This window comes from Silurus meridionalis, chromosome 24, assembly GCF_014805685.1.
Source record: "Silurus meridionalis isolate SWU-2019-XX chromosome 24, ASM1480568v1, whole genome shotgun sequence".
Taxonomy (NCBI): Eukaryota; Metazoa; Chordata; class Actinopteri; order Siluriformes; family Siluridae; genus Silurus; species Silurus meridionalis.
In genome coordinates this window covers 21,314,659-21,330,648 of record NC_060907.1, presented here as the reverse complement: position 1 = coordinate 21,330,648, position 15,990 = coordinate 21,314,659, and the positions used below count along the sequence as shown (strand labels likewise).

The following is a 15,990-nucleotide window of genomic DNA, read 5'->3' as shown; positions in this document are numbered from 1 at the left end:
TGTCCCATAACTTCATAGTGTGACTGATCAACTTAATTCCCCTGTAGTTACTGCAGGTCTGCACATCTCCCTTATGCTTAAAGATCGGTACCAGCACACTCCTTCTCCATTCCTCAGGCATCCTCTCACCATCCAGAATTTTGTTATACAATCTGGTTAAAAACTTCACTGCCATCTCTCCTAAACATCTCAACGCTTCTACAGGTATGTCATCTGGTCCAACCGACTTTCCACTCTTCATCCTCTTAATCATCCTCTTAATCTCTCTCTGATTTTTCTCATTCATCAGCTGTTAAAAATACTCCCTCCACATTCTTAACACACTCTCCTCACTAGTCAACACATTTCCATCTCCATCCTTTATTGCTCTAACTTGTAGTACATCCTTCCCAGCTCGGTCCCTCTGCCTGGCCAATCGGTACAAATCCTTTTCTCCTCTCTTAGTGTCCAACTTCTCATACAGCTGCTCATATGCCTTTTCCTTTTCCTTGGCCTTCGCCACATCCCCTTACCTGCTGCGGCATCTCCTTGTTCTCCTGCATACTTTTCTTATCACCCTGTCGATCCCACTTCTGTTTTGCCAACCTCTTTCCCCTTATGTTCTCCTGCACTTCCTCATTCCACCACCACGTCTCTTTGTCTTCTTTTCTAGTTCCAGATGTCACACCAAGTACTTTTCTAGCTGCCACCCTCATCACTCCTGCAGTATTTACCCAATCATCCAACACCTCTTCACCATCACTGAGCCCCTGTCTGACCTCTTCCCTAAACCTCACACTATACTCTTCCTCCTTCAGCTTCCACCATCTTATTCTTCTTTCAGTTCTCACTCTCCTCCTCTTCCTCTTCACCTCCAAAACCATCCAATGCTGTCTAGCTACACTGTCCCCGCCAACACCTTACAGTCTACAATCACCCTATGATCATCCTTCTTCTTAAAATATGTATTCACCACTGCCATTTCCTTCCTTTTAGCATAATCTACCACCATCTGCCCATCTACATTACTCTCCTTAAAGCCATACCTATCCTATAGCCGACTTGTGGGGCATAGTCACTGATGACATTTATCATCATCCTTTCAACTTCCAGCTTCACAATCATCACCCTATCAGAAACTCTCTTCACCTCCACTACACTCTCACTGTATTCTTCCTTCACAATCACCCCTATACCATTTCTCTTTCCATCCACACCATAATAGCACAGTTTAAACCCACCTCCAATGCTCCTGGCCTTACACCCATTCCACTTGGTCTCCTGAACACACAACATATCTACCTTTCTCCTCTCCATCATATCAGCTATCTCTCCCTTTATCAGTCATAGTACCAACATTTAAAGTACCAATCCGAACCTCCACTCCCCTACATTTCTCCTTTCCTGCTGTCTCTGTAGACATCTTCCTCCTCTCCTTCTCCTCCTTGACCAACAGTAGCCCAATTTCACCGGTACCCTGTTGGCCAACGATACCTGTGACGGTCATTGTTAACCCGGGCCTCAACCTCCCTAATGGCTGGGTTTGACACCTGGGTTTAGTATTAGATTTAAAAAAAAATAATAAAAATTTATCCCTTGCATTGGGGTGTCTTGAACCCACAAACTTGTGGGGAGTTGCTAATCAGTAAACCAACACCTTACCCACTGAGCTATCACTTCTGACGCGTGCAAGCAGTTAATAACCCTAATGAACCAACATGGCTTCTTTTCCATACTTCAACACCATGTAACATATTAAACGTAGGCCAAACAAGTCTTTCAAAAAAGACAAGAAATAAAGCAATCTTTTCAGCAGGTCTCTTTAATTAACAAATAGATTTACAGTTTAATGTCACAAAGTAGATAAACTGTTAGATTTCAAAAGAAAATTTAAATTAATTATTTGCAATGGTGGGGCTTAAACCCACAATCTTGAGGGGAGTTGGTGATTAGTAAACAGACACCTTACCCACTGAGCTATCACTTCTGACAGTTGCAAGCAGTCAATAAGCCTAATGAACCAACATGGCTTCTTTTCCATATGTCAACAACATGTAACTCATTAAAAGTAAGCCAAACAAGTCTTTCAAAAAGACTCCATTGGATAAATATTTGTTTTTAAATCTAAGACTTTGTCTACTTTGTGACATTAAACTGTAAATCTATTTGTTATTTAAAGAGACCTGTTGAAAAGATTGCTTTATTTCTTTATATTTTTTGAAAGACTTGATTGGCCTACTTTTAATATGAGTTACATGGTGGTGAAGTATGAACAAGAATGTTGGTTCATTAGGGTTATTAACATTGGGGTTATCGACTGCTTGCACAACCCAGAATTGATAGCTCAGTGTGTAGGTGTTGTTTTACTAATACGCAGCTCCCCACAAGGTTGTGGGTTCAAGCCCTGCTATCACAAAGGATCAATTTAAATTACTCTTTTGTAATCTAACAGTCTGTCTACTTTGTAAAATTAAAATGTAAATCTATTTGTTAATTAAAGAGACCTGTTGAAAAGATTGCTTAATTTTTTTGTCTTTTTTAAAAGACTTGTTTTGCCTACTTTTTATATGACTTACATGGTGTTGAAGTATGGAAAAGAAGCCATGTTGGTTCATTAGGCTTATTGACTGCTTGCTTAAGTCAGAAATGATAGCTCAGTGGGTAAGGTGTTGTTTTACTGATCTGCAGGTCCCCACAAGGTTGTAGGTTCAAGCCCAACCATCGCAAAGGGCTAATTTAAATTTTTCGTTTTAAATCTAATAGTTTGTCAACTTTGTGACATTAAACTGTAAATCTATTTGTTAATTAGAGAGACCTGTTGAAAAGATTTCTCTTTATTTCACTGGAGCGAACACTGGAGTGGAGAGATGCGCTTGGAGGAACACTGGAGCAGAGAGACACGTTTGGAGGAACACTGGAGTGGAGAGATGCACTCGGGGGGAGCACTGGAGTGGAGAGGCGTGCTCGGGGGAGCACTGGAGTGGCGCGGATCGCTCGGCGGGACACTGGAGTGGAGAGATGCGCTTGGAGGAACACTGGAGTGGAGAGATGCGCTTGAAGGAACACTGGAGCAGAGAGACACGTTTGGAGGAACACTGGCATGGAGAGATGCACTCGGGGAGCACTGAGTGGAGAGGCGTGCTCGGGGAGCACTGGAGTGGAGAGGCGTGCTCGGGGAGCACTGGAGTGGCGCGGATCGCTCGGCGGGACACTGGAGTGGAGCGGAGCTTTGTCGTCCCGAACATCCCCATTAATTGCCCAATGAATATGGGTACGCGCCAAATTGTTTGGTGGGGAATTGAGATGAATTTGGACGACTGCACCTCAATATATCTGCCGATGCTCCATCGGAATCCGCTCCACATGGCCACTTGGCCAGAGAAGCAAGCCAGGAATTCCATCAGGCTCTTGGAGGTGCGTGGTGTCTCCGTGTTTGCATGATCCCGAGCCGGTGAACATTATTCACGAGGAGTGGCCATAGGCTGCAGTTTTTATGTCCTGTTTTACAAATATAATTTTGCAAGGAGCAGAGAAATTTTCCAATAATAAAAAATGCTTTACGATATGATTTTAAGAGTACATTTTAGAATTGTAAATACAGTGCCCTCCACAATTTTTGGCACCCCTGTTTAAGATGTGGTCATGTACATAACTTTGGTGGTAAAAAAAAATGATACATTTAGAAAAAAAATAAAACTTGAAATCATGTGTCCCACAATTATTGGCACCCCTAACAATTCCTCTGAAAAATGTAATTGTTTTTTTTTTATATATTTTCTGTAGTTGCTAATGTTGGTCAGGGTATCTAGGGACTTTTAATTAGTAATTCATGATTTCCTGTTTCCCTGGGGTATAAATATGACGTGACACAGAGGCCTAATTCTCTTACCCATTTGTCAACATGGCAAAGACAAGAGAACACACCATTCAAGTAAGGCAGATGTGTGTCGACCTTCATAAGTCAGGCAATGGCTACAAGAAAATAGCCACTCGCCTTAACTTGCCGGTATCTACAGTCAGAGGAATCATTAGAAGTTTAAAACAACTGGAACAGTGACAAACAAGGCTGGAAGAGGTCCCAAGTTTATCTTGCCACAACGCACAGTGAGGAGGATGGTAAGAGAAGTAAAAAAATTTCCCAAGCTCACCGTCACAGAATTGCATCAAAGAGTGGCATCTTGGGGTCACAGAGTCTCAAAACAACCATCAGGCGCTCTCTACATGCCAACAAGCTGTTTGGGAGGCATGCAAGGAAAAAGCCTTTTCTCACTAACACTCACAAACGTAAACGCCTGGAGTTTGCTAAGCGGTACTGGGACTTCAACTGGGATCGTGTGCTTTGGTCAGATGAGACTAAGATTGAGCTTTTTGGCAACAAACACTCTAAGTGGGTCTGGCGTAAAACAAAAGATGAGTATGCCGAAAAGCACCTCATGCCCACCGTGAAGTATGGTGGAGGATCTGTGATGCTGTGGGCCTGTTTCTCTTCAAAGGCCCTGGGAACCTTGTTAGGTGCATGGCATTATGAACGCTTTGAAGTACCAGGATATTTTAAATAAAAACCTGATGGCCTCTGCCAGAAAGCTGAAGATGGGTCGTCATTGGGTCTTTCAGCAGGATAATGATCCAAAACATGTGGCAAAATCTACACAAAAGTGGTTCAGCAGTCACAAACTCAAGGTCCTCCCATGGCCATCTCAGTCCCCAGACCTCAACCCAATCGAAAACCTGTGGGCGAGCTAAAGAGAAGAGTGCATAAGAGAGGACCCAGGACACTGGATGATCTAGAAAGATTGTGCAAAGAAGAATGGTCAAAATCCTCTCTCTGTGTTCTCCAATCTTGTGAAATGTTATAGGAGATTAAGTGCTGTCTTGTTGGCAAAAGGAGGTTGTACAAAGTATTAACATCAGGGTGCCAATAATTGTGGCACACATGATTTCAAGTTTTTTTTTCTAAATGTGTGATTTTTTACCACCAAAGTAATGTACTTAAATAAAGGTTGGATTTTCTCTTTTTTGCATTTGGGTTCTATGTTGTTTTAAAAAAAAAAAGAATTTTTTGAAGTCCACGACCACATCTTAAACAGGGGTGCCAATAATTGTGGAGGGCACTGTAGTATTTGCACTTTGTCTAATACATGATTTGAAACCAAAAAATATATATTATTCAGTTTTACGTCATGTTGATAAGAACCTCTGCATGCCCTCAAAAGAATGCAGTCTCAGCACAAGTAACTCACATGTTCCCCTCTCTTTCTGAGTCTTGTATCTTTTTTAATCATTGAAAGAACACATGGGCAAATTACATTCCTATATTGTGACTGGATTATTCTGATGTAAAATATCAGTAATTACAGCTGTTTCTGTAATTAATCTGTAGTCCAGCTTGATTAAATAGCAGTAGTGGCTTTCTACTTTACATACATGCATTTCAAATGGTCACACTACAAATCCAATGGGTCATATTACTTTCAGTGCAGCGTGTATACAATCTGCCAGTCTTTGAGAAGTGTCAATGACTTTAATACAGGATTCGATTCCTGGGATCTTTAGCTTTTTTTTTTTTTTTTTGGTATTTACATTACAAAGGTTTTTTTATTCTTTGGTTCCTACAGTAACTCACACTTGTTGGTTAGTTATTCTGTATTTCTTTGAATGCAGTCTCTTGATTTGTTAACCCCCTTGTTTTTAAATCATATTTCTTGTCCCTGCTTTGTAAACCATCTCATGCTTTTCTAAATACACTTTTTGCTTATGCAAAAGCAACAAAATGTTTATAATTGTTGCAATATAATTGTTTGATGTAAAAGAATGTATGATCAGCAATAATAATACCATTCAAAGAGAATTCACATTAGGTTTACAGTAACACATTATGTATCGATTCTGTCCAAGAAAAGAAAGTCAGACAATGTTTCAAACTTTATTTTATTATTTATTTAATGATTACAATCAGTACATTGTTAAAATAATTGATCAAGAAGTACATATGTTCCCAATTCATCAATAACAAAACAAAAATCACACCACAATTCTTGTGAGCAAAAGGAGTAAATAACTGATTCAATTATGCTTTAAATATTCTGCATATGATTATATTTTTAAGAAATGAGTAATGAGTGCTCTCTACTGGTGCAATATTGTATTTATATTTGTCTCAGTTTCAAACTTTGTGTTAGTAAAAAGGTATGTGCTGAAACCATAGGATTAAAAAAGAAAGAGAAGAAAAGGAAAATGTCAACTATAGAACTTTTATAGTTTTGTTACCACAACTACAGTAATTTCCAGACCTCTATTGCCTCTGTTATTGAAAAATGTGTTCATCTAAAAATCATATGTATAGAAAACCCACTGCTCCAAAGGCAATTATGTTTAGATTAAGTGAAATTATCAGTATCATTTAGTATTGTAAAAGCACAACAAAACTGTACGAAGGATATATGCAACATTATGCAAAAGAAATCTAATGCAAAATAATCATGAGAAAAAAATCACTGAATAATTAAAAGACATTTGTTGTCCTCCTGATAATGTTGAGAAGAATGAAGCAAACATGCTTTTGGGAGGTTCTGAATCTTCAAATATATGCAGGATAGGTGATTTTCAGGGTAACAGTTTCCACCTGATAAAAAAAAGAATCTTCTTTAACATACAGGTTTATTATCATTAAAACTTGATATTTTGCAGATTTTTACTTAAATGATTTTATAAAGGTTTTCTTTGCACAGTGGATTTCCTCAAATGTTCATATTGTTCTAGGTTTAACACTGAAGTTGTCAAGAAAATACTTCATAATAACATAGTAAAATAGTAAAAATAACCTACTTCAATAATGCTGAAGTTGTTCATGAAGACGTCTTCATTAATTCCAAGTGTAGTCACTTTGTCCACTGGTATACGGTGATCGAACGTGCAATATTTCAAGCCATTCACAATCACCTGAACAAATAAAATTGACCCATATTTAATCAGTTTGTTTAAAATTTCAGCCATTGTTTAATTTATTTAAAAAATCAAACCTCATAGTTTTCTGGGTTAACAACCATGATGATATCAAAGGCTCCTCCTCTGACAAATGGGCCTCCTGGTATATCAAGTTGATCGTCCCATTTACCATTCGTCTTGCTGTTAAGGACCACAGAGTCCATGCGGGGGTTGAAGTGGAATGCAATGTCTTGATTATTTGCCCCAGTGTGCAAATTTATCTCAAAGCTGCAAGAAATAATTGTGACACTTTAATGACTGTAATCTATAATTCCAAAATGAATTTCTTTTAACCTATCATGAAGTGAAGACACGTGCACCATACCGATCACAATCTGAAGCAACAACCCCTTGGAAGAACAAAGCAACACCAGCTCTCAGGCCTCCGGGGATTGGTCCAGAATATGCTTTGATCTGTTGTGGTTAAGCATCATTAATTTCTAAGGTAAACCTCTAGTCATGTGATTATGTTCTCATAAATCTGCAACTTTCAGCTCTTCTGGAGATGACAAGAAATTACTCACCGGGCTGCTGACTGGATGTGGTATATCATACTGGATGTCTGAAAGTTTTGTGCGTGAGATGCCTGAGTTTAGTTCTTTATTAAAGGTAGATGTGGTCCAGTTCTGGAGAGAGCAGAAGTATGAAGAATACTTTATTATTTACAGAAAGGTATTTCAAATAAGATTAAGAGCAGAACTACTAAAATTAAAAAGGCATATTAACTTGGTGAGTAGTTCTCAAAAACTGTATTTTTTTAGTGAATACTTACATTTAATAGTTATTTTAGCTTTTAATTTTAAAATGCACTTCAATATTAATATTCAGTATGCAGCAACCAGGGCATATCACTATAATATGTTCACATTATATACAAAAGTAGTGGTTAAAGGCAATGTACTCTGTTCATTATTATGACTGATTAAGTAGTAAGTCACTGCATATTTCAGAGATCACTGCGTAATTAACTTACCCTGACACTGCCAACAGTGTTAATTATGACATCTCTATAAATTTCAAGTGCATTGACTTTTTCCAGTGACATGCGGTGCTTGAACAGGTAACATCTTTTTCCATTTAAATATACCTGGAAGAAACAAATTCTGTAGGTGATTCTTTTTCATGTTATCTGTATTCAATTGTTCTTCAACTGTCCATACCTCATAGCCTTCTGTTTTGATCACAATAAAGATGTCAAATGCTGATCCTTCAGAAAGTTTATATTCTGATGTGTGTTCTTGTTTCTCCCACCTCCCATGCCTAAAACTGTTACAGCACGTCAAGTCATTGAGCTTATGCCTTAAGTGAAAAGCGATGTCATCACAAGACTCCTCGTTTGTCTGAAAATCCATCATAAACCTGTGTGTAAAGGTTAAATGTGCTCCCATTAATTTTTTATTAAGTTTTATTAGGTCCATGGTCCCATAAATAGCAAATAACCATTTGATCAGGATCAATAACATGAACACATACGTTTGACCAGAAACAACTCCTTGGACGTAAAAAGCCATCCCTGGTCTCAGCCCTCCAGAAATTGCATATTTGTAAGGAGTGTCCTGTGGTGAGTATAAACATTTTACATTCATTAATTTCTTATATGAATTATTTTACTTTCCAGCAAGACAAATACACAGTGGTCATCTAGATACTTGATTGTAAAAAAATATATATCTTACCCTATTTCAGTGAGTTGCTTTTGACTTATTTACTTCTGTATTTTGCTGTGCAATATTACCAATTTATATATTTTTCTTTATAACAAAAAATGTTCTTTAAAAGTGCAATAACACATTTTTATTATTATTAAATTTGATTATATTCATTGTTTAAAAAAGATATGCACCTGGAAGCATCTGTAACCAAAACAAATTCCAATAGTTGGCAATAAAGCTCTTTCTGATTCTGTTTTTTTTGTCAATTAAATCTACAATTTACCAGTAACTGTATTTGTCCTGATATGTGTAGTGTATTTTTTCAATATAAAATAATGTATTAATATAATTATTATTATTAATTATTATTAAAAAAAAAAAAAATTATTTCATGTTTAATGACTTAGAAACTTATTTTAAACTGTTGCTACTCACGGGACTGCTGACAACATTTGTAAGCTCTGAGTTGATAGTAGAGGGAGACCATCGTGACATTCCCATACTGGTCATTATTTCTGTTCTTAGTTCATTTAAGTTAGAAAGCGTGGAAAAGTTCTGTGGGGAAAACAGTTTGCTAGATAAATAAATGTAACATATACATATAATAATACATGTTTACATATTATACATAATTTATCTGAATTATTCTCATTACCTTTGATTGAAATAAGTGTATTTGCTAATTTAAACATCTTTGAGGACTTTTCTTATTTAAAAAAATAATATTCTTCATCAGATATCTTTTTAAAAATTTAATTATACATGTAGTTATTAAAATAAAATTTAAACAAGAAATTAAAGTAGTTATAATAACTAACCCATGACTGGCCCACTGTCAATGTATTGTGCTTCTTATGAAAGGTAAAGGGGACAGAGTCGCTGGCTTCACTCACTCCCACATCACTAACAGCTCTGTATCGGACCCAGTATTGTTCTCCTGGCGTTAGTTCAGTCAGTGTGAAGCTGGTCTGTGCATCTGAAGTGTCTGTGACTTTCCATGTGTCAACATCAGTTGCTGAATCAGTTGGCGGTGTCGTCCTGTACTCAACTCTAAACCGCACCGTCTCTCCAGTTGGGGATTTTGAAAACTTCATAGTGACATTTTCATCACTGGTCTCCAGCACAGGTTTGGGTGGTTTGGATACAGGCTGGAAATTAGGATCTGTTAGCCTGCCCTCCTGATAAAGTCGGACGGAGATTCCTAGATTGTTAGAGTCAGATATGGAGGCAATGATGAATTTGACTTTGTTGTCATTTTTATTGGCCTTTGAAAATGCAGTAAAGAGAGAAAGATTCTGCCTCATGCGCTTGGAAATGTCAGGAGAATTTAACCAAAACTGTGCGTCTTGGAGAGAGAAAAGTTTCTCTTTTGTTTGCTCAGGTTTTGTAAACCCTCCATGATTCAGAAAGTCTTCTGTAGCTGCCAGGTAGGAGTCTTCATACTTTAGAGATGTAAAAGACAAACATACCACCACATCTACAGTAGGGTCCAAAATGATGGAATTTAACAAACCCAATGATGTCACAACTTTAAGGTCCTTCAGCACACAGGAACTCAGTATACTCAATTCACTCATCATGTAATCTAACCATTGATTCATTTTATCTGCTGTAAAAGGTGATGTGTCGTGGATGCTCAGTATGTCCCCCAGTGCCTTGTCCTCCTGTGTCCCACCCCGAATATCTGGCAAAACAGTGACCAGTGCCTTCTGGAATGCTATCTTATAACCAATATGAACATCCTGAAACTTTACCAGTCTGGCTTTTACATCAGGAAAATTATCTGTCATTTGTTTTTTAATCAAATCATTGCATCTTCTTTCTACTTCTCCCATCTCTTCCAGCACTTTTTCTGTTTTATGCACCAGACTCATGCTGATTTCTCTCACCAACTTTGCAGCGTTACTATCCAAAAGTGTGAGAGGAAACAGCCACACAGTCAGTGGTACACCTTTATTTTGTTGTTTATTCATCAGAAAGGGCAACTTCTTGTACACGCCTAATGCATCCTTGTATGTGGTTGGATTTTCTTCAAGTTCAAAGTCACCATAAAATGTGACGCTGATATTCTCAGCCACTTTCTTTTCCCCTTCAGTCATCTTCAGGGATGCTTCCCCCTCTATGGAAATCTTAGGAATCTTCTTGACCACTGCATAAAGTTTTCCTTCAACATCCTGTTTGTTCTCATTTTCTGCACTTGTATGATCAAACACCATAAAAGCGTGAGCTCCATACAATACAGCTGTAACTACATGAGTGGCTGTTTTCTGCTCAAATACTTGTGGATAGGTGATATGGGCAAGTTCCTTCATAGTGAGTTGTTCAAAACGTGTCATCTGGCTGTACTGCATGGTAACTCTGGATTGATGTGCTGAGGATTTGTTATCATGCAGGTACTTTGCTGATCCTTCAACCTCCACCAACCCACATAAGAAACTTGCTTTAAGTGAAGCACTTATATCTAGGAGGTTGGCCTTTTCACTGAGAGTATCAGAGGAAGCAAACTTCAAATGTGTTCTAGGCTGCTGACGCACATCAATATCATCAAGCAATGCCTTTTTATCCCATAAAGTAACTCCTGAAACAAGAATGTGATAAGTTATAGCTTTATCAGAAATATTCATGATTTATCAAATATCATTTGCTATTAACTTTTGTGCATTGCCTATGTTTACTCAATTTTGATTGGTCAGAATATCTTGATTACTTTTCTTTTAATACCAGCAGCTCTGACAGTAGCACAACAGTGTATTCAAAAAGTATTCAGACCCCATTCACTTCAGATTTTATGTTGCAGCCTGATACTACAATTGTAAAAAAAAAATTTTCTCATTAATTTACACTCACTACCCCTTAATGGAAAAAAAAACACAACATTTAAATACAAAAACCTGAAATATCACATGTATAAGCATTCAGACCCTTTACTCAGTATTGAGTTAAAGCACCATTAGCAAAACAGGAGCTCAGTCAGAATGTCCTCTTCTTTTTTTCTAAAGTGCTTCTCAAGTGCTCAGTTTGTCTCGGTATGCTCGTTTTCGTTTCTTGGGCTGCACATTTGGATTCTTTGGTTTCTGTTTTATTTTATGTCTTTAGTTTCAAAATTGGCATTTGTTTGGGATTTTATTTTGTCCATTTTCACTTTTCGTTTTTGAATTTCAATAAATTATTAGGGACTTCATCTCGGCTCCTTGCTCCTCTGCATTTGGGTTAACGCACTCCCCAGTGGGACGCTGACAGTATATAAGTATTCAGACCATCTGGGGATGGCTACACAAAATTGCTGATGCACTAAATATTCCCAAGAGCACAGTGGCCTCAATAATTCTCAGATGGAGGCATGGGCGTAAATTTTATTTAAAAGTAGGGGGGACAATATATATAAAATTTCTCATGAGCAATTTTTGAAGGGGGACACAAATAATACAGTCAAATTGTGCTTACAGTATAAAGATATGTCCCCACAGTAAAAAAAACCTTTGTTTCTATCATTATTATTGTAGCATGGAGACTGCATCAATTTCAATGGTAATTCAAACTGCTTTACATAAAGCAAAATTATCATTAAAAAAAAAATCACAACAATAAAAATTATTATAAAAATTTTTAAATTGATTATAAAAATACAATGCTAATTGTGTCCGTTAATGTTAAATTACATTATGCCAAGTCGTCCCAAATAAAACACTGCATGTGAAACGGCTTTGGCGTGTTAGCTGCAGTGCACTATGCTACAAGCTATTGTAAACAAGCTAACGTTTACTAGATAAGTCATATTTTAATTGCTAATAGAGCAGATTCATGGAAAATTACATCGCTAATCAGCATTTTTGCCGCAACTAATTTATGAATGAGTCTGCATCAACTACATTAAAGAGAATCGCTTTATTTAAAGTGAATAAAATACCCTAGTTAATGGAGTTGAACATTAATTGACCCGCAGACACACACCTGTCTCGTGTGTGTAGAGCAGGTGAGATGAACTGGGAAAGCAGGCAGTGGGTCAAACCACTGTGAGGAAGGGAAGGGGGGAACTCAACTGTTTCTAAATGCATTTTTGCGGGTTTTTTTTCTACTTCCACAATTATTTTAGGTAAACATACATATATTTTTCATATAATAGAGAATACATATAATAGAGAGTGCGATTTTTTTAAATAAATATTTTTTTTGGGGTGGGGTGGACAACCCTTGGATGGCGAGTGGGGTGTTGGGGAGACATGTCCCTCCGTCCCCAGGATTTACGCCCATGGATGGAGGAAGTATCACTCATCCAGGACTCTTTCAAGAGCTGGTCTTCCAGCCAAACTGGTGTTACACAAGAATCTGTATCATTCGTATTTTGTGGTCCTAGAGGGCGCTGTTGCTTAAATTGAATCATCCACAGAAGTATATATATATATATATATATATATATATATATATATATATATATATATATATATATATATATATATATATAAAATTTCATATATATATTACACTCAACACCCCATAATGACAAAGTAAAACAGATAACTTTATTACATATACATACATATTTCTACACATTATATATATATATATATATATATATATATATATATATATATATATATATACATATTTCTACATTATATATATATATATATATATATATATATATATATATATATATATATATATATATATATATATAATGTGTAGAAATATGTATGTATATGTAATAAAGTTATCTGTTTTACTTTGTCATTATGGGGTGTTGAGTGTAGATTCATGAGAATAAAAATTAGTTTGAATATTTGTAGGTGTTATAGGACTCTCGCTCCCAGAAAAATGGAATCCTGAAGCAGAATTGTACGTGGGCACCCTTTCTAATTTATGTTTTTTAATATACATTTGCCTGTTTCAGCCCTCATAGAGTAGTTATAAGGTTTAAATTACAGTGGTACCTCGACATACGAGTTTAATTCGTTCCGTAACCTTGCTCGTATGTTAAATTGCTCGTATTTCAAAGCAAATTTCCCCATTGAAATTAATTGAAATGCCATTAATCCGTTCCAGCCCCCAAAATGCGACCCCAGTTGTTTTTGTTACGTGTTTTTGAATAAGAAAAATGTATTTATAAATGACAAATATTGTATAAAAACACAATAAAAGAGAATGTAAAGATATAATAGGTTTTATTCAGTGTATTTTCCTTGGAGATGCGACGACTTGAGCTAACGAAAACACTGGTGGGGTGTGTGTGTGTGTGTGTGTGTGTGTGAGAGAGTTTCCGGGGGGGGGGTGTAGAGGCGATAAGTGGAGGCAGAGGGAAAGCTCGTTTTTTACTAATCACTCCTGCACACTACGTATCCCTAAACTAATTTTTTACTTTTTCTTCTTTGCTTATTGTTACTTATCTGCTTTAACTTTTCCCGGCGGCAGCGTAACAACTCATTAGTTGATGCTCGTGGAATGATGAGATGGACAACATTAGCCGATGCATACAACTTTACTTGGTTTTATGAAGATAGATTCGCAGGGTTACAGTATAATATAACTCCCAGGTGGATAAACTTGAATTAACAGACCGCACTGCAGAACACAAATCATATAAATCGCACACAGGAAAAACATCCAGCCCGCACACTTCTTTCCCGCACTACACTACCCATAATGCATTTTACTCTGGACTTCAATACCCAGAGATAGTAGCCTTAAAGAAACAGCTCTCATTTTCCCTCTAATGCAACACTATCTTAATTTTCCTCACAATCTTCGCTTTCTGGCTTTGATTCGCCATCTTGCAGCGGCGTCTCAAGCTCATATCTCAAGTTTTTGCTCGCGTATCAAAGCAAAAAATCGACCGAGTGACCGCTCGTATCTCAAAAAATGGAATGTTAGGACACTCGTATGTCGAGGTACCACTGTATTAGGTTTGACTTGTTTTCAACACCTGATGTAAGCCAAACATGTTCTAACGTATATTTTAGAATTTCAAAGATTGTTATGGTGTAAAATGAACCTGGAATGAAGGAATCCCTGCGGCAATCGTACAGCATGCCAGGACACATAGGTCTTCCCAGGGCTGCTATTTCCATACATGGGGAATCCATGACTGTTGCAGATGAAAAGAGGAAAAAAACTGAGAAAACTGATAAATGCATAAACCTGTGTAGATGTAAATAGTACAATGTGGCATGAACAAAAAGCTGTAATAATTCAAGATGCTTGTAGGAGTACTAGAAAATTACTGTAAATGAGGGGAGAATTATCAAAATGGCCTCGGTTTATGATTGCATTTCTTTTAAATTTTTTTTTATTTGTGATTCACTTTTTGTAATGTCTTTGTCTGGTGTGGGATCTGTTGTCTGTCTTGGTCTGTGAGGGATCTGTTGACTGTCTTTGTCTGTAAGGGATCTGTTCACTGCCTATTTTTCTTTCTTGTTAAAAAAAACACCAAGAGACTGTATGATTCAAATTTTAGATCAATTACCACTTCAGCAAACTACAACATTTCAAATTCAGATGGCACAAGATAGAAAAATATCAAATAGTAGCATTGTGCAAATTGACAAGTGGAAATAAATATGTATATATATATATATATATATATATATATATATATATATATATATATATATATATATATATATATATATAAGGCTATGAGCTGTTTACTGCAGTTCTGTTTCTTCTTTTTCTGTGTTTTTTTCTTCTTCTTGGGTTTATTATTAAAAAAACCTGTAGTAATCACTTAAGTTCTTGGATATTTTAGAACAGATTAGCATGAGTCATAATTTTGCTTTTCTGGATGAATGCCTTATATTGTAGCTTTAAACTCTTTTAAGCTTTAAGCTTTAATATTCATATATGATTGCTCCTTAAACAATGATTACACACTGAAATATCTACAATCAACCTATAGGAGAATTATTAGAAGAAAGCTACCTTACCTGAAATGTTTTCACAAACGTCCGGGCTTTCTGGTGCTAATGTAACCAGTAGAGAAATTTGAGGACGTGGACTATATTTATAAAAAAAACGCGATGAGGTGGGTGTAGAAACATGCCAGCAAATATACTGCCAACCTTAGGCACGCCTTAGAGTATAAATTCATCAGTCAAAGTCATAAACAGTCATGAAACAATAAAATTAGATCTATGTTCATTTTAATGTTTTTATGCAAACAACAAAGTAACAATTATGAGGTCCCCACCAACATCTATATACAAACAGAAACCGAGATTGCAACAGATTTCACTATGCAGTTATAAATAAATGGTGATCAAATATAAATACACCCTATTGTTTAGTAACATGCTGCAGAACCAGAAGCAAAAATAGCAAAATAACTTTTTGTAATGCCTCAGTCTCTCACATTGGTGAAAATAATTGTTGGCCTTTAATT

At 36.6% G+C, this 15,990-nt stretch overlaps 1 protein-coding gene across 1 annotated transcript; it reads right to left on the bottom strand.

Annotated features, from left to right (window-relative positions):
• Window positions 1-5,888: 5,888 nt before the first annotated feature.
• LOC124378512 (cytolytic toxin-alpha-like) lies at window positions 5,889-15,791 on the bottom strand. The gene is made up of 12 exons (XM_046838208.1): window positions 15,536-15,791; window positions 14,605-14,697; window positions 9,434-11,193; window positions 9,051-9,170; window positions 8,437-8,519; window positions 8,124-8,322; window positions 7,937-8,050; window positions 7,488-7,589; window positions 7,289-7,377; window positions 6,999-7,191; window positions 6,805-6,918; window positions 5,889-6,601 (listed from the first exon to the last, which is right to left on the bottom strand). Exons 2-12 carry the CDS (start codon window positions 14,693-14,695, stop codon window positions 6,557-6,559), a joined length of 2,910 nt encoding a protein of 969 aa, XP_046694164.1. The 5' UTR covers window positions 14,696-14,697; window positions 15,536-15,791; the 3' UTR covers window positions 5,889-6,556.
• Window positions 15,792-15,990: the final 199 nt, after the last annotated feature.

Bases quoted from the DNA above. Each gene is read 5' to 3' on its own strand.
- LOC124378512 (XM_046838208.1), bottom strand. From the start codon at position 14,695: ATGGATTCCCCATGTATGGAAATAGCAGCCCTGGGAAGACCTATGTGT. The intron at 8,323-8,436 runs GTATGTGTTCAT...CTTTACACACAG, and splicing joins GGAGTTGTTTCTGGTCAAAC to GTTTATGATGGATTTTCAGA. The intron at 7,590-7,936 runs GTAAGTTAATTA...TGCTCTCTCCAG, and splicing joins ACACTGTTGGCAGTGTCAGG to AACTGGACCACATCTACCTT.